This window comes from Palaemon carinicauda, chromosome 11 (assembly GCF_036898095.1).
Source record: "Palaemon carinicauda isolate YSFRI2023 chromosome 11, ASM3689809v2, whole genome shotgun sequence".
NCBI lineage: Eukaryota > Metazoa > Arthropoda > Malacostraca > Decapoda > Palaemonidae > Palaemon > Palaemon carinicauda.
In genome coordinates this window covers 138,202,077-138,220,692 of record NC_090735.1, presented here as the reverse complement: position 1 = coordinate 138,220,692, position 18,616 = coordinate 138,202,077, and the positions used below count along the sequence as shown (strand labels likewise).

The window sequence follows — 18,616 nt, the reverse complement described above, 5'->3', positions numbered from 1 at the left end:
AGTAGTAGTAGTAGTAATAATAATAATAATAATTATTGATTAATGATTGATAATAATTGGTGATAGGTGATGATGTCTTGTAGATGAAGACAGATGATTGCAGAAATGGAGAAGTAAAATCCCGAGTCGTAAATTACATTTATTCCAAACAGCAAGGGGTTATGAACAGTGGTGCTCTGCAAGGCGTACAGCTCGTGCCAAGAGAAGCAAGACGACTCTCAATGCGCATGCACGGAGTGCTGACAGTGCGACTTATGCGCATGCGTTTGTAACGGACAGAATTTATGAATAGTAAAGGGTGCATATACGAAAGATAATATATACAATAATCTACACCTCCCCTCCCCTTTTGCGTTCAAATAGGTATCTTGAACGTACTAAGCAAGTTACATACAATGAACTAAGTAAATAATAGTGTGCAAAGCAAACAACATAAAATGTATAAAATATAAAATTATGCAGCCAGTTGCGTAAATGGCGCAAGGGCCTTGTACACTATGTAGGCCTGTTTAATCTTGGAGACCTGCGGGAAGTTGTGGAGGGAATTGATGACTTTTCCATGTCAGAGCTAGGGACCACAGGGAGATCAGAGTTGGGAACTTGATTGGGACTGGGCACTGGATACAAGAAGCGACGGTTCCGACGTAGCACTCCACCACTAGGGAGGCGAATTTCGTACTCGCGTGATTTCGTGCCACCCATGATAATCCCGATCTTGTCCCACCTATGGGATGTTGGGTCCTGGAGACGGACATGTTGGCCCACATTCAGTCTGGGCAGGGGACGGGCGTGGGCGTCGTAGTTGCGTTTCACTTGAGCCGCTCTGGCAGCAGCTCGTCGGTCACAATCATGGGCCTTTTCTTGCCAACATTCCATGAATGACTGAGGATGGGCGGGCACACAAGTACGGAGAGGGTGACCATACAGGATCTGGGCAGGAGAGCGACCAGAGTGGTTAGGCATGTTACGTAACTCAAGGAGGCCACGATCAAAAGCCTCACAGTCAATGTTTCCTGAAGGGGCCGTTTTGAGGATCAAGTGCTTGACAGCTTTGACTGCAGCCTCGGCATGTCCATTAGACTGCGGGTAGTGTGGCGATGAAGTTATGTGGTGTACACCCCAACGCTCTGCGAAGTCAGCAAACTCTCTGCTGGTAAACTGGGGTCCTCCATCGGTGCGTAGGCGCAGGGGGACACCTACCTCTCTGAAGTAGCGGCAAAGGTGCCGTATGGTTGAGGAGGCAGTGGTGTCGCCCTTGCAAGGGACGACCACAGGCCAGCCGGAGAGGCGGTCATCGTTGTGAAGAGGTTCCTGCTGTTGGCTTGGGCGTAGGACTTGGCAGGGCTCACAGGCAGCAACGGTGTTAGCAATGTCAGAGTCTATCCCAGGCCAGAAGACAGTTTGTCGAGCTCGACGTTTAGTGGCTTCAACACCTCGGTGGCTGTCGTGGAGTCTGGCGAGTGTGTGGCGACGTAGAGCGGCAGGAACTATTATTCTGGCACCGTAGAGCACGAGGGTGCCGTCAGTAGAAAGGGCTTCTCGTAGCTTCCAATACGGTAGCAAAGAAGCATGCAGGTCGTACCGATTCGTGGGAAATCCGGACACAATGCAATCACGAAGGCGGACGTAGTCAGGGTCGGCCTGCGCTGCTGTTGACATGTCCTGTAGAGTTCGGTCGGCGTTGATGATTGTGGCATCTTCTTCCTGGGAGGCTATTACGACGTTGATGACAGACCTGACGTGTGACGTTACTTCAGCACAGCCGATCATATCCTCAGACGTTGGGTAGCTGATAGGTGCGCGCGAGAGTGCATCAGGAATGCATAAAGACTTGCCAGCACGCCACATTGCAGTAAACTGGTATTGTGACATACGTTCCTTCATTCGCTGGAGCCGTGGATTTTCGATCATGTCCAGCGTGTAGCTGTTGATAATGGGCACTAGTGGACGATGGTCTGTTTGCAGAGTGAAGGATGGCAGTCCTTGGAGGTACAAACGGCACTTTGTGAGAGCCCAAGATACAGCAAGCATCTCCAACTCGATTGTCGCATACCTTGTCTCGGCGTCTGCGAGAAAACGGGATCCACACTGGACTACTCGGAGACGTCCGGAACCATGGTCTTGCAGGAGAGCGTAGCCTATTCCGTAGAGACGAGATGCATCGGTCAGGAGAATGGTTGGCAAAGTTGGGTCAAAAGATGCTAGGACTGGGGGGCTTGAAAGTGCTTGCTTCACACGTTTGAAGGCCTGGTCGTGGTCCGGTGTCCAAATAAAAGAGCGCTTAGGGCTCATGAGTGGGCGTAGGGGCTGTGCAGTCAGGGCGATATCTGGAGTGAACTCTGCCAGTTGGTTAACTAACCCCATGAAAGAACGTAAGTCCGTCAAGTTAGAAGGTGTGGGGAAGTCTTGCAGAGCTGTTACTCGTCCTGGATCGGCAGCTATTCCTTCTTTGGAAAGGGTGAATCCACAGAAATTTACTCGGGACTCCGCTACTACGAACTTATCTCTGTTGAGAGTGATGCCGTTTTTGCGACAGCAAGTGAGTAATTCGTGGATCCTGTGGTAATGTGACAGTAAGTCGTCGTCAAAGATGAGAATGTCATCGACAACCTTGACACATTTCTTCATACCCTGGAGAGCTAGGTCGCCGCGGTAACAGTAGGCATCACCGGTATCAGCGAAGCCCATAGGTCCTCGGCAATGCTGGAAGCGTCCATAAGGAGTAATAAAAGTGGTGAGATGACGGTCCTCCTCCGCTAGCTCCATCTGCCAGTAACCGTGTATAGCGTCCGCAGTGGTGAAGAATTTGGCTGTGGGATCGACGGTACGGACAGCAGCTATGGGTGTGGGCGAAGGGTGGGCTGGTCTGGAAACTTGAGTGTTTAGCTTGGTGAGATCCACTGTGATGCGAACTCCCTTCGCCTTTGGGACGACAACTAGAGGGTGGCACCATTCCGAAGGCTCGTCTCCACAAGACTTAATGATACCCTGCTGGACCATAGAATCTAGTTCTATCTTGACAGGTTCGCGGAAAGCATAGGGGATCTGCCTTGGGGTGTGAATGGCGAATGGAACAGCGTCCTCTTTAAGGTGAATTTTCATTGGAGGTCCTGCCATCGACCTCAGTGGAGCTGCTTTAAGGTCCTCCTTAGACACAAGCACATCAGGGAAGGTTCTAAGGAAATATTCTCGGGCCTCAGCTGGGGTCGAGTTGGCATGGAGGGGTAGTTCCTTACATCGGTTCACGTGGACGACCTGTAGGATGGGCCGTGGAAAGTCTGGTGGTATGATGGCCAACTCCTTGCAGTGTGCGTAGGACAGGAGTGGCATCTGGATACCTTCATGGACTTGGATCATGGCATGACAGGATCGGTTGGCCAAAGACAGAGTGGCCTTAAGGGTACCTAAAGCTGGTGTCATCTGTGATCCATCTGCTGTGAATGTCACTGAGGTGGCAGAACGTTGTAGCTCGTCCCTGGTGATTTGAAGCAGTTCCAAGTGCTGTGGACCCATCACTGATACGTCAGCTCCTGTGTCTGGCAGCATCAGAATCTTGGATGTCTCGCCATTGTAGGTGAGGTCGAGGGATACGGGTACCGGTGAAGGGCAAGTTGTTGTGGAAAGGGCCTCAACCTTGCGACAATTTGAAGGCCTGCTGGAGGGGGGCGTGGCTTTGGGTGGGCCGCCCTGCTTGGCATTCATCTGCTGTCGGCAACATCTGTCGTAGTGACCCACTCGGCCACAGTGTCTACACGTGGCCTTGTTGGCAGGACACTTTGAAGTCTTCTTCCAGTGTCCCTTGCCGGCACAGTTTCCACATATGCTGTCAGCAGCTGGACACTTTTCTGTAGAGCCGTGCTTTTTTGTGCAGGAAAGGCATGAAGTGTCCCTGTTAAAGTTTGGGTGGGAAGTAGCACCTTTGCTGCCATGTCCTTTGGTTTTCTTGTAAGTAGAGACAGCACACAATTTAGAAGGAGGGGCACGTATGGCGGTGGTGGCTGTCCTTGTGGCCTCATAGGAGCGACATTCATTGACCATGGTGGCCAAAGAAGCTGAGGTGTCCAGGGCAATAAGTTTTTGTGTGAGCTCCTCATCTCTGACTCCCATGATGATGATCATCTTAAGCTGAGTTTCCTCACAAACTGCACACTGGCCAGGACAGACGTCGATTTCCTCTGCTACGTGCTTCAGTCTGACGTAGAACTCGCTGAAGCTTTCCCCTTCTCTCTGTTTGCAGGAAAGCAGGTCCCTGCGACGTAAAGCTTCATTTCGCAGGTTCTTGATGTGTTCCTGGAGAACATTTAAGACTTCCTCCACACTCCAATCTGTGTCTGGTGGCACGTTGAGTGTGTGTTCCAGTATTCTTTGAGTCTCCAGGCTGAGGCACATACGAAGTTGTATTAGCTGCTTCCTGGTAGATAAAGTCCCTAGGTCCACCATCACACTGTAGTCATCCCAGCGTCTACGCCATTCCCTAAACACTTGGTATGTGGCATCGGGATGTAAGGGCGGTGGGGTCTGGGCGATGGCTTTCTGTGGGAGTGGGTGCTGGGAGCTTGAAGGCACTGACGATTGAGTAGGAAGTTGTTGCGAGTCCGGTGGTGTTGCTTGCTGGTGGCCAGGGTTGACCATGAGTAGCTGCAACAGGGCGGTGAAACGCTGGGCTTCCTCCTCTCTTCTTAGGTTGTCCTCTTGGCGACGTAGTTCTTCCTGGTGGCGACGTTGATCCTCCTCTCTCCGACGTGTAGCCAACTCGGCCTGTCGAGATTCCTCCAGGTACTTGATAAGGAGCCTTAACTCCCCACCTGTAGCTGTTGGAGGCGGTATAGTCAGGTGTGGTGAGAGTAAAGGCAGGGTTTCCATCGTTGAGAAGACTGGAGGGGTTCGACGGTCTGTTGGTGAGCCTGGGTGTGAAGGCAACTGGCGGTCTTCATTGTCCTGGTCATGTTGCATATCCCCAGACTCGTCTTGATATGAGGTAGTCGACATGACGAAACGTTTTCAGCTGTCACCCACAGTTTAAATGAAAAGATAAAAGAGACTTTCTACCGTTTTTATTTAAAAATTTACTGTAAATAGAGTGGCAAATGGCAACGGGGGAGATGCATGGGAGGGGTCCTGGGTGGTGGGGAGTAGCGGCGGGTAGGCTGGGCAGCGGCCACTGGCAGTGCGTTTCCGGTGATGAAAGAGGGTGGATGCACCTCGCTTTCTTGTGATGAGTAGGGGGAAAAAGGGCTCTTATATGGGTATGAAGGGCTCGACACACAAGAGAAATATTACCCACTAACATAAAATCACTAACACCACACTGCACTGGCACTGCATGAACGGTTCGCAAGCAAAGCACAGACACTGTAAAATCCACATGTAGTCGAGGGGAAATGGGCAATGGCGGCTCGATGTAGATGCTGGATTCCGGTGTTCCCTTAAAATGCTGAATGGTTTAGTCACTGCGCCATGGTGATAGGTGATGATGTCTTGTAGATGAAGACAGATGATTGCAGAAATGGAGAAGTAAAATCCCGAGTCGTAAATTACATTTATTCCAAACAGCAAGGGGTTATGAACAGTGGTGCTCTGCAAGGCGTACAGCTCGTGCCAAGAGAAGCAAGACGACTCTCAATGCGCATGCACGGAGTGCTGACAGTGCGACTTATGCGCATGCGTTTGTAACGGACAGAATTTATGAATAGTAAAGGGTGCATATACGAAAGATAATATATACAATAATCTACAATAATGATGATTAATAATAATAATAATAATAATAATGATGAGGATGATTGATAATAATGAACCGTGATTTGATCTACTACTCCGGGAAGATTCCGTTCTTGAGTCATTTAGAACTCAATGCTAAGTCTACGGCTATTTTTTCTGAAGCCATTTGGAGATCGACGAAGATTTTCTTCCGAAGCCGTTTAGGACTCGCGAAAAATTATCTTTTTCTCAGGTTTCAATAGGCCCTAATAATAATAATAATAATAATAATAATAATAATGATAATGATAATGATAATAATAATAATAATTTTTGTAAGTAACAATCTGCTACCTACAGCTCTCCATTTGGTTAATGCCTTTTCTGCTCTTGGTGTCATCATCATTATTCCTACCCTTTCTCTTCTAACTCCATCTGTTCCTTAGGGCCAAGATATCCAAACTATATTTCATAAATTCATTCTCTACTAGCTGTAACTTCCCAGTTTGATTCATGGTTCTAATATTTCAATTACCAATTTTCAATTTTTCTTTAGTATTTTCAAACCGGGAGTTTCTTGGCAACCCACTAAGGCCGGGGCTGGGGGCAATTCTTTCATTTTCGCTTTCCATAGACTGACTAAATCCATAGAGGATTCATAGACTAAATTCATCAAAGAATATCCAGTTTCTTAGTGATGCGCAGCGCCTATCTAAATAAGGCAAGTGACCCCTGCCGGTATATACTAATTCCAGTAAGATCAACTGCCGGGCATTAGAAGTAGAGGAGTATCCAGAGCACCAAACGAATACATACCTTTTTCAAATTACAGATGGAATTAATGGTCCTTTATTTATGGAACCCATGCCTCAAAGAGAATGTTTAGTTCTATATTTAAAAGAAATGAAGCAGTTTTTTGAGCATTCGGTTGAATTAAATAGACCCGTCATATATTCAAGTATTTAAATTGTCACGTATATGGCTATAGTATATATTGAATTTTCACCTTTATTTCCAATTTTGTACTTGTCCCTATTTTCTCATTAGTAATAGGTTTGATTATCATTTTCTATGAAAAGAAAACTTATTTTTTATTTTCTTATAAATCAATAAGATTTTCTATTGAAATAAATGATAGAAAATATTTTCAAAGAACTATCATTTATCTATATTTCTAGTTAAAATTATTAAGAATATATATATATATATATATATATATATATATATATATATATATATATATATATATATATATATATAGATAGATAGATAGATAGTTTACAAAATCTATTACTTAATAACTTAACATTATGAATTGATGTTTTTTTTAGATTAAGTGTCCAAAATTGCCTTACCACTTTTCAAGAGGCAAAATTGGGCACTAGATATTCCATATTTTTTCATTAATTTTTATCTTAAACCTTCCTTTAGCATCATCCACTAATTTGTTTTTAGAAAAAATAATTTCATGTATTATTCCTGAGAAACCCTAAAATGAAGGTGAGGCAATTATTGGACACCCATATTCAACAATTTACGTAGGGGTACTTAATAATTTTTAAAAACCAGACATACTAATATTTATAAAGTAGAAGGTTGGGCAATTTCTAATAGCATATTTTTCGAAAATTATAAATAGTTTTAGAGATATTGTATCTGTCCAATATTTGCTTTACTTGTCCAAAATTGCCTCTGTCCAAAATTGCCTTACCCTACTATACCATTTTATATCTAGATTGAATCGGTGGGAAGCAAGTGGGAATCGACGTAAATGACCATTTATTGTTTTTCAGAGCTTTTATTTTACTTAGATTTGGTGGATTTGTATGTAAGCACTTTATCAATGAATAAGAATCAATGTGTCTTCATTTTTATAGACAGTATTAGTAGGATAACTTTAAGAGTAGCATTCCACACAACTGAATAAAAACTTTCCTTTCCTTGGCGTGAAGAAATTTTCTTTAATCCAGCCGATCACTAGTAAAATTTATATATTCTTATCTGTTTTGATTAATATGCTTATCATATGTAGTTTGATAGCAATACTAAATCGATAAGAAATTCGCAGCATTTTATTATGCACGGAATTTATGAAAAAACGAAAAATCTTGATAAATGGCATATTAGTTTTTATGGTGTTGATAATCTCAGTTAAAATATTCACTCAAAGGTGATAATCTGGATAAAGTCATATGACGAGTGTTTCCAACTAGTTTCACTGGAATCCGCTCATCCTATCTTGAGGTACTGTAATAGTTCACTTACAGATATTCGGTTACGGATGAAAACTTTATATCTCCTTTCTAATGTAACTGTTTAGATTTGCTTTTGTCTACTGGTCCCTACTGATAAGTCTCGCACACGGAGAAAACTGAATTAGGTATCCGGGGGTTTGAGTAATAATTCCTTATATCCTTCCAAGGTCCGGAAGCTTTTAAGATGTCTTTGAAGTGTAAGGGAACATTAAATGGAAGGGACTAAGATTAGGCATGGAGTATGTATTTAGGGTGGGAAGGGTTGGAATGAAATACCAACCTGAAGATTTAGAATTTGATTGGATACTAACAGAACTATCAAAATTACTTTTGCCACAGTTTGCTTTATTTTAGTTTTTAATGAATGCAGAAGTTTACTGGTAGGAAGCGTGGAAAAGACTGGCACGAAGTTGTAATAGGAATAGGAGCTTTCGAATTTATGGTTTTGTTCGATAGTAGATACAGTTTATACATATCCATTTGTCTGACTGCCCTTCTGTCTTTCCGCGTAGTAGTGTGAATGTACTTGCTCTAATTATGACTAAATTCTTGTAGCCATAATGTAAGTAGAAAGTTATTAGTGTCTTAATGATTGATTTTACATGTGTTTTATACCAATGCTAGGAAAACAATAATGAAAATAATTGCATTTTTTAGTATAATGAATTGACTGGACATAGCGATTGAATGCGAGCCAAGGGTAATAACTAAATTTTTTAGGGAAATACTGAAACCAAAGATTAATAATGTCGTCACTGTTGTTCTTTTGTTCTGTATGTTAACAAGGTTGATACTTTTGTTAAGACTAGTACAGTATTAACAAGGCATATAAATTGTACTCGGACCATGATTAGTAATAGCGGTGCTAAAGACTGTCTTCATATTTTCTCAAGAAAGGAGACAGCAGTAGATATCGATTTAATTCTTCTCAATCGTATTTTGTGACGACGTTTTTGAAGTCTCCCTGTTACCCAGAAGACGATTATGGCTCTCACGTCGGTATTTTTCGTTTTTTCTCCCGGGGTTTTCCTAATCGCGCGATCAAAATTTCCGTCCATTTATATCTCTTAGTATAATAGGATGCTGGTGTTTAGGGGGGGGGGGGTGTTAAGGGGGGCATCTCCCCTAGCGTCTCCAGAAGAAAAGAAAGAAGATTGATGTGAATCGTTGATGAGTAAAGAAAAGAAAATGGCGCCAATGGATTTTGCCAATCAGTTGGTTTTGTCCCCTGGAAAAGACTTCCAATTTAGTCCGGTTAAAAGACGCATCGCATGTTTTTCCTCCGTTCTCTTGTGTCTTTTCTTTCATTTATTTCTCTTATACTCTTCTGCTTTCCCTTCTCTCATGTTTTCTTTGGCTTTCTTTTCTATTATAATTTTTGCTCCTGTGGTAGATTTTCAAAAGCTAAAGAGTGGCCTCTTGAAGTGGCACCAAGACTTTAACTATTGCTTTGACTTCTTACCATGGTTCTTGTTTTTATTTCTCAAGAGTCATGTCTATTGAAATTGTTAACAGAATGTGGTATTTCCATTGTCATTAGTTTGATGTTGTTTTTTTCCTTATGTGCATTCGATCTAATTGCTATGTAAACTTTTGCTGTTATTGCAACAGCCAACATTGCATATTAACATGGAGTTATTTAAACTGACATTTGAAATCATATTTTCAACTAATTTTCCGATGTTTGAGGGTTCTAAGAAAACTTTTGTGATGTGGTTTTTTAATATCATATTTCTTGCGAGGTTACGGCCGACAGAAGTCAAGTAACTAATTACACGATGCACCGTAGGATGTAACGGAGCCGGTATAAAACGTTCTTGAAGAATTTAACAAAACTGGCATGAAACGTTCTTTATGGGATTTAACGGAGTCAGCATAAAATAGGCATCAAAGGTTCTTATGGGAATTAACGGAACGGCAATAAAACGTTCTTTTGGTATTTAACGGAGCTGTCATCAAAGGTTTTTTAGGATTTAATGGTGTGTTCATACAACATTTCTATGGAATTTAAAGGAACGGGCTTAAAACGTTCTTACGGGATTTAACGCAACGGATATAAAACGTTCTTATTAGATTCAGCGCAACGGACGTAAAACCTTCTTATGGGACTTAAAGGAAAGGTCTTAAAACGTTCTTGTGCGATTTGACGAACAGCCATAAAACGTTCTTATGGGATTTAAGGCAACGGACATAAAACGTTCTTATTAGATTTAACGCAACGGACGTAAAACCTTCTTATGGGACTTACTGGAAAGGTCTTAAAACGTTCTTGTGCGATTTGACGAACGGCCATAAAACGTTCTTATGGGATTTAAGGCAACAGACATAAAACGTTCTTATTCGATTTAACGCAACGGACGCCTTCTTATCGGACTTGAAGGAACGGCCATAAAATATTCGTATGGGATTTAATGCAACGGACATGAAACGTTCTTATTGGATTTAACGCAACGGACATAAAACCTTATGGGACTTAAAGGAACGGGCATAAAACGTTCTTATGCGATTCAACCCAACGGACATAAAACCTTCGTTTTGGAGTTGAGGCAACGGGCATAAAACATTCTTATGGGACTTAAATGAACAGGCATGAAACGTTCTTATGCGATTTAATGAATAGTTAAAAAACGTTCTTTCTCATTCGGAAATTGAACTTGGACATCTTGCTGTCGAAGCAAGTATTCGAAGGCTGTTTACTTGAACCAATGAAAGGTCATTTCCATTTTGATCTCATCACATTCGCAATGGGGATAAACAAACATAAATACTAGAACCTTAGAACCTGCAGTGTGAATATTAGGTTCAACTCGCTTAAGCTGAAAGCTCAAGTAAGCATTTCTGATAAAATTTGAAAGTTCAAGTAAAATTTTCTGATAAACATTTGTCCGGTATATGTAGGCTATATATATATATTTCTGGCGTAAATTTTCCGATTTTCAAAATCCCGGCCATCGAGAGTTCTTGGGCAAGAAAGAATAAAAATTTGGTTTTCTATGGGGTAGATGATTGATAAATAATGAGAAATATTGAGTTTTATTTTTAGAAATTTTTCGTAAAACTAATGTTCCACTAATGTAAAGTTGAAAAATGTGTAAACTTCCTATTATAATGTAAATTCAATTTTGTACATTATAGGGGGTGGGGGGTGGGCAATATGGATCCCAAATTTTATATTAGAGTGGGGCAGCTCTCTTCTTTTTGTACAGTAATTGGGAGGTTCTTTAAATGCTAGAGAAGCAAAAAATAGCAAGATATGTTGCGAGAGGGGAGGGGAGGGGGAGGGGTTGGTAGAAGATGAGGTACTAAGCGACCAGGACCCGACAGCGTCAACATAGTCAACCAAAGAGAAGCTCGTGACCTCAGCGTACATTTGGTATATATTCAAAATAGATACTAAATTAAAAATGGAGTAATTACTCAAAAGAGTCACAATTTGTGAAATGTGTAATCTATGGTAAATATTTTATATAAATCATATTAAAGTGTATTTTGTGAATGACTAGTTTTCCCAGACAACGTTTTGCTACACTAACGCCATCTATTGACCACTGCCTAAGGATGCCTGCACATTTCCCGCCAATGAAAACAGTCATATGCTGCAAAAATAGTCTTTCTCGTAAAAAGTTCCTTTAAAAAATAAGATTTATTGTCAAGTCGTACCAAGTAAAATATGCAATTCACAAATAGTGACACTTTTGAGTAATTGATCCATTTGTTGTTTAGTATATATTTTGAATATATACCAAATGTCCGCTGACGTCACGAACTTCTCTTAGATTGACTATGTTGATGTCGGTTCCAGGTCGTTTATACCTCCTCCACCAACCCCTTCCCCTCCCCGTTCCTGCAACATGTCTTTCTAATTTTTTTGCTTTCCCAGCATTTAAAGAACCTCCTAATTACTGTAAAAAAAGAAGAGAGCTGCAGGAATGCACAATTTTGCAGTAAATGGAGAGCGTGCTCTTGTAAACAAATACCAAATTTTCGTCTTTAGAGCAACATTGCCACTTCCAGTCAAATCGATATGTCAACATATCCATGAAGTTGAAATACATTGACAGTTGTTTTTAGTAATTTTTAAACATTTCAATGGTTTGTGGAGGAGGGCTTAGAACTAACGAATAAGAAGTTTAAAAATGCCAAGAAAGATTGCATTGTTACATTTTAACTTGGACTTTTCTGAACTGTTCCTAGAAATTATTGGGCAATGACGGTAGAGAAGTCCGCGGTGAGCCTTTTTTTTTATTTATTTTTGTTTTTTTTAATAATAATTGACGTTGCAAGAAAATAGTCAGAGGGGCACTTATTACAGCGCAGACCTCCGCCGCGGCAACTTATTTCTCGAGCTTTTGCTTGACCTTGACCTTTGACCTTAACATGTATTAATTGGCGGGGATTTTCATACACTCAAATATGAAGCAAGTTTGAATTTTCTGTGGCTGATCGCGTTAATTTTACATTTTGCTTGTCCATGGCCTTGAATTTTGACCCTAACCTTACAAAATGTAATCATTTCTAGTTTTTTTGCATATCAGTTAATGTCTGCAAGTTTCATCAATCTACAATTAAAATTGTTGCCAGGAAGCTGTTCACAAACAAACACACGCATACACTTCGTGGCGGAGGTAATGAAATTGGAATCAAATGTTTTAAAATTACATCTAGTAGAGGAAAAAGTCGATGGCTCTTTGATTGTATCACATTGACCTTTTATTTTTTTTGGGAATGCCTGGTACCCAGTGGAGGAGGGTGCAGCACGTCGCACCGAATTATAAAATTTATCTAAGAGTCTTCTATCTGCAGAGAAAGGGGAAGAGTTCTCTGTGAATTGAAACACTGGACAACCCCAGGACACCCTCTCTCAGATCTGCAGTTGGTTGCTTCGGAAGTCAATTATCTAGATGAAGTTACAGTCTTGTCTATCCCTTGTAAGACTTTTTTTTTTTTTTTTTTTTTTTTTTTTTTTTTTTTTTTTTTGCCCCCCATCGGCATCGTCAACATAGTTCGAGGTATCGTCCTTCTCAGGTCTCCAATTGTAATTTCAACCCTTTAGGCATTTACCAGCGATGTTATATTTTCAAATATATCATGAATCATTTATTCATAGTGTATTTTTTCTGAAATTTTCATGGCTCATTTATTTTGAAAACGAATTTTATAGTCTTCATTGACTGGGATGTTTTTCATACACTGGTTGACTAGGGACCGTAGCACAAGTAACGCCAGATAACCAGTCAATCCCAAACATTGAAATAAAATGTTAAGGTAAAACTTCGTCAGTTTTCTGTTAGTTATAATCCTAGAAAATGTAACGCCAGATGAACAGTTATCAATAATTCATTCCACATGAATAAAGGTTTTAGTATGAGGTATATTTTTTTCTCTTTTCTATTTTCCCTCCTTTTTCCTCTGTGCTGGTTGGATAACCACAGGAGATTCCCTGCCATTACTCTCCTTCATCCTGCCAGAAAATCATTAAGACACTAACCATTTGTCTCTCGCGGGTTTTACTTCAGTGAAACTCGGATGGTGTCACTACGTTTGCCCTCCTGGCGTCAGACTCATTCTAGGGTATGTCTTCCCTTTTTTATCTTTTGATTTTTTAGCAGATTATTTTCATTGAGGGGTAAAAGTGAATGGAGTTTTTTTATGGACTTTATATATTAATAATAAAGGAATTTAGTAATATAGTTAATACTCACTCAAGGATTATGCTGCTTAAGTCGGTATTTATTTGACTTTCATTTTCTGGAGGTCCCCTCGAACTGGTAGCTTTCTGGACAAGCCTACTCAGTCGAGGATTAGGGATCATATTTACGCCTGTGATTGGGCTTTGATTTCAAAGAGTTTAATGTATTAACTTCCCATAGTAAAAATACTTTATTGAGAATAGCAGAGCCTTTTGAAGTGTGCCTCACTTTGAGATGTAAAATGCTGAATGGTCGTAAAGAAACATCTCGAAATTAAAAGGATCAGCCTCATAACTAGAATATTTATAGTCTTAATTAGCACACGCATGTTTGTGTATGAATATGTATGCTTTTGTATTTTTATTATCACTTGTACGTAACTGTGCAATCGTTCATCTTTTCATTATTTGACGTAAATTTACATACTTATGTTTATATATATATATATATGAATGTAATGTTTTTATGTCCAAGCGGTCATGGATACACATTTGTTAAACATATTGATAGTATAAGGTAGTAGGTTGGCCAGGGCACCAGCCACCCGTTGAGATACTAGAGAGTTATGGGGTCTTATGACTGGCCAGGCAATACTACATTGGATCCCTTTCTCCGGTTACGCTTCATTTTCCTTTTGCCTACACACATACACACTGAATATTCTCCGCTGTCCTCATACACCTGACAACACAGATTACCAAACAATTCTTCTTCACTCAAAGGGTTAACTACTGCACTATAATTGTTCAGTGGCTACTTTCCTCTTGGTAAGGGTAGAAGAGACTCTTTAGCTATAGTAAGCAGCTCTTCTAGGAGAAGGACACTCCAAATTCAAACCATTGTTCTCTAGTCTTGGGTAGTGCCATAGCCTCTGTACCATGGTCTTCCACTATCTTGGGTTAGAGTTCTCCTCTTTGAGGTTCACTCGAGCACACTATCCTATATAATTTCTCTTCCTCTTGTTTTGTTCAGGTTTTTATAGTTTATATAGGAGATATTCATTTTGATGTAACTCTTCTTAGAATATTTTATTTTCCTTTTTTCCTTTCATAACTGGGCTATTTTCCCTGTTGGAGCCCCTGGGCTTATAGCATCCTGCTTTTCCAACGCTGGCTGGCCAACATTCACCATATTGCGACGACTATTTGGTACCATTAGCAATGAGGCATTTGTTGACCGAATGTCCCACATATAGTAGTGAAAGAAATAGATATCTGTTTGAGGCTCGATGTGAGGATAGCAGGTTCATCCTTGCCAAGATTCTTGGACATGATGTGTCCTACCATGCTAGTGGTATTTTTAGCTTTATTTCAGAAGCAGGTCTTCTGAAAGATATTTAACTTTCAAGATGACTTCTTTGCTTTCATGGTTTTAATTGAATATTCTTTTATTTTTTATTTACAATAAACGATATCGGCGTCAATGACCTTAGATGTCAGGATGCCAGAAAACCTCAAATCAATCAATCAATTTTCCAATTAGGGTTGTGGCTTAGCAGGTGATAATAATAATAATGATGATTATAATAATTAGAATACTTTGCAATGTAATTTCGTTCCGGAATTTTGGTTTGTTTTAAGTGTTCTTGCACACCTTAATTTTCTTTTAAAAATGTTTCTTGTTCGTTTAGTGGCTGAAACTGACGAAAAAAATTATATCTCACAAACTGTTTAGATAACACAAACTTCTTTGTGATATTTTCCTATTCTAAACCACTTTCAAATCTGGGAAAAGTTTATTTATTTTCGGTACTAGAAGTAGCCAATGTAAGGTATAATTATCAAATGCTGTGGCGATTTTTTTTCATTAATTTGTAATTTTACATGATGTATATTGTGTACGTAATTTTAAGATTTTTATGCTCTATTTATACGTATGATATAAATGTATATAATAGCAACATTTATGTGTTATTTGATAGATTATTGATAATTACAAAATGAAAAGGACGTCGTAATCCTGCTTGCACATTTTTATCCTAAGGGTTTTAATTTCTAAAGCCAATTCTATCCCTTCCAAGGCAACATACTTCTATTTAATTTCCACTTTCATTAACGTCAAACCACTCGGTCGACCTCAAGGCAAAGCGAATTCGTCCACATTTCTGTATGACGATGGGAATGCGCACAGTCCCCAGCGGCCACGAAGAAATAGAGGAAAATGTTGCTGGATCGTCGGGAACCACTTTGGTATTCTTGTCTGGAGAGCGTGTGCCCGCATAAGAATATTAGACAAACATCTCTAGTTACAATGGTACTTACAACAAGTATGACATTCGTAGGAAGGTTGTTAATATTGTAGTAAAAGGGAGATTTAGTGTTTCTCTCTCTCTCTCTCTCTCTCTCTCTCTCTCTCTCTCTCTCTCTCTCTCTCTCTCTCTCTCTCCAGAAAAGCATACTGAGCTTTCTTTACTTTCATGGAATGGTTCTAACAGCTATTTGGTTTTTCTTGTTTTTTTTTTCCAAGTATAATTTTGTGCATTAGTATGTCACTACTTATTGAGCTCACTGCACAGTTTTCAAGATACATTTCCTTCAAATTCCCTCTCATCATTTCATTTAAATCTTCTGTTTCGGGTAACTACACATTTTTTTTTATCTATAAAACACTGTTGTTCGTAAATTCCACAGCACACTAAGCTTTTCGCTATCCAAACTTAGCATAGCAATCTCAGGTAATTCTCTCTCTCTCTCTCTCTCTCTCTCTCTCTCTCTCTCTCTCTCTCTCTCTCTCTCTCTCTCTCTCTCTCTCTCTCTTGATGTTTTGCATTAGGCCATGTACTACCGCAACGTTTTTGCATTTTCCCTGATATCATCCTCATGATCCCTTAGACTTGCAGATTTAAATTTGTTTAAATGTCCTCATTTTTCCTTACACAGTGAATATTCCTTATATTTAAAGCACATGTAACTCCAAAAACTCTTGCCCATCAATTTGATCTTAGTTATTGCCATAGCATCCATATATTTAGCATTAAACATATTATCATAAAAAATTTTCTTTTGCACTATATCCAAATAATCTTAAGTAAGACGCCAAGTTTAATAATTTTTATATTTTTTTTTTTCAACACCGGTAGAAGTTATGGGCAGCAAACCGTACACGCATGCTTATTTGATAGCTTTTACTGCCTGCATAGTATTAACTTATTTCCATGTGTCCCATGAACGTGACGGGCATTGACTGCAGTTTATTAACCCAGCACTAGGGGCTCCTCTGACCAAAGATACAATACTTTAGTATTCCAGGATTGACACTCTCTAGGGCACCAGACCTCAGGTACTGAAGGTTTTTTATACCACTGTAGAAGCAAGTAAAAACTCGGCGAGTACTATTTTTTTATCTTTTAATCCTGTAAGAATATATCTCGCACATGTCTTGTTTGCGTATATGTTTGTTTGTTTACTTGACGCTTCGAGGGATTTTATATATTCTGTTATTCTGTATGTGTATACTCTCATATTCTTGTGCCGGTGACGAGGATTCATACCGACAACGATTGTGCTAGAAAGAGGGGTTCAGGGTGATATCAATCTTACTGTAAAGTTTCGTAGCAAGCAAATTTGCTTATATTTTTTTTTCATACATTCACGTGATATACATATATACACACACATATACATATATATATATTATATATATATTATATATATATTATATATATTATATATATATTATATATATATTATATATATATTATGTATATATATTATATATATATGTATTATTATTATTATTATTATTATTATTATTATTATTATTATTGTTATTATTATTATTATTATTATTATTATTATTATTATTATTATTATCTAAGCTATAACCCTAATTGGAAAAGCAAGATGCTAAAAGTCCAAGGACCCAACAGGGAAAAATAGCCCAGTGAGGAAAGGAAGCAAGGAAATAATAAAACTACAAGAGAAGAGATAAACAATAAAAATAAAATATCCTAAGAACAGTAACAACAGCAAATTAGATCTTCCACATATAAACTATAACAACTTAAAAAAACCGGGGAGAGAGAAATAAGATAGAACAGCATGGCCCAAGACAGTGGAAGCCCATGGAACAGAGACTATGGTACTACCTAAGACCAGAAAACAATGGTTTGATTTTAGAGTGTCCTCCTAAAAGAGCTGCTTACCAAAGTTGAAGAGTCTCTTCTACTCCTACCAAGAGGAAAGTAGCCACTGAAAGATTACAATGCAGTGGTTAACCCTTTGAGCGAAGAAGAATTGTTTCATAATCTCAGTCTTATAAGGTGTATGAGGATAGAGGAGAATGTGTAAAGAATAGGCCAGACTATTCGTGTATTTGAAGGCAAAGACAAAATGATCCATCATCAGAGAGAAGGGATCCAATGTAGTACTGTCTGGCCTGTTGAAGGACCCATAACTCTATAGCGGTAGTAATATGTATATTAGAATTGGAGGTCTAGTGAGGATTTATATGATTACGCGTACTTTCATATCGGAGAGATCCTACGTAATATGATTTTAGATATGTAAACTCTATACTGTATTATATAGTCACCGCATTGGTAATGTACGAATAATAATTCATATTCTGTAACTAGTTTCTTGAACCGTCTTGTAGCTTACATCGCAAATTGCTGCTCATTGTGTTTAGAGTTATGTTTCTTGTTCCCCTAACACACGTGCATCGTACCCTGCACTCAAACACGCGCAGAAGATATTTCCCACCGGTTCATTTCCAATCGACGTTCGCCGGCAGAAGTTTTTCTCATTAGGCTTTCCGGGTTCTTCGTAACTTCGGACTCATCGAGACGCGTCTTCGGTAACAACATACTGCTCGCTTTACGTCAGTAAAATAAAACAGAAGTGTTTTCTTTTGTTTTTATGCTGATGAAGTGTTGTTTTACTCTTTTTTTTCTTTTTGCTGCTGTGCAACCCTCTCCCAATTCTGCGTTCAACTCGAGTTTGCAGATGTAGCTGGATCTAGTTACTCATT

General features: G+C 39.6%; 1 protein-coding gene across 1 annotated transcript; it reads right to left on the bottom strand.

Moving 5' to 3' along the window:
- Window positions 1–495: 495 nt before the first annotated feature.
- Window positions 496–4,989, bottom strand: LOC137649498 (uncharacterized). Its single transcript, XM_068382481.1, has 2 exons — window positions 1,273–4,989; window positions 496–882 (listed from the first exon to the last, which is right to left on the bottom strand). Exons 1-2 carry the CDS (start codon window positions 4,987–4,989, stop codon window positions 496–498), a joined length of 4,104 nt encoding a protein of 1,367 aa, XP_068238582.1.
- Window positions 4,990–18,616: the final 13,627 nt, after the last annotated feature.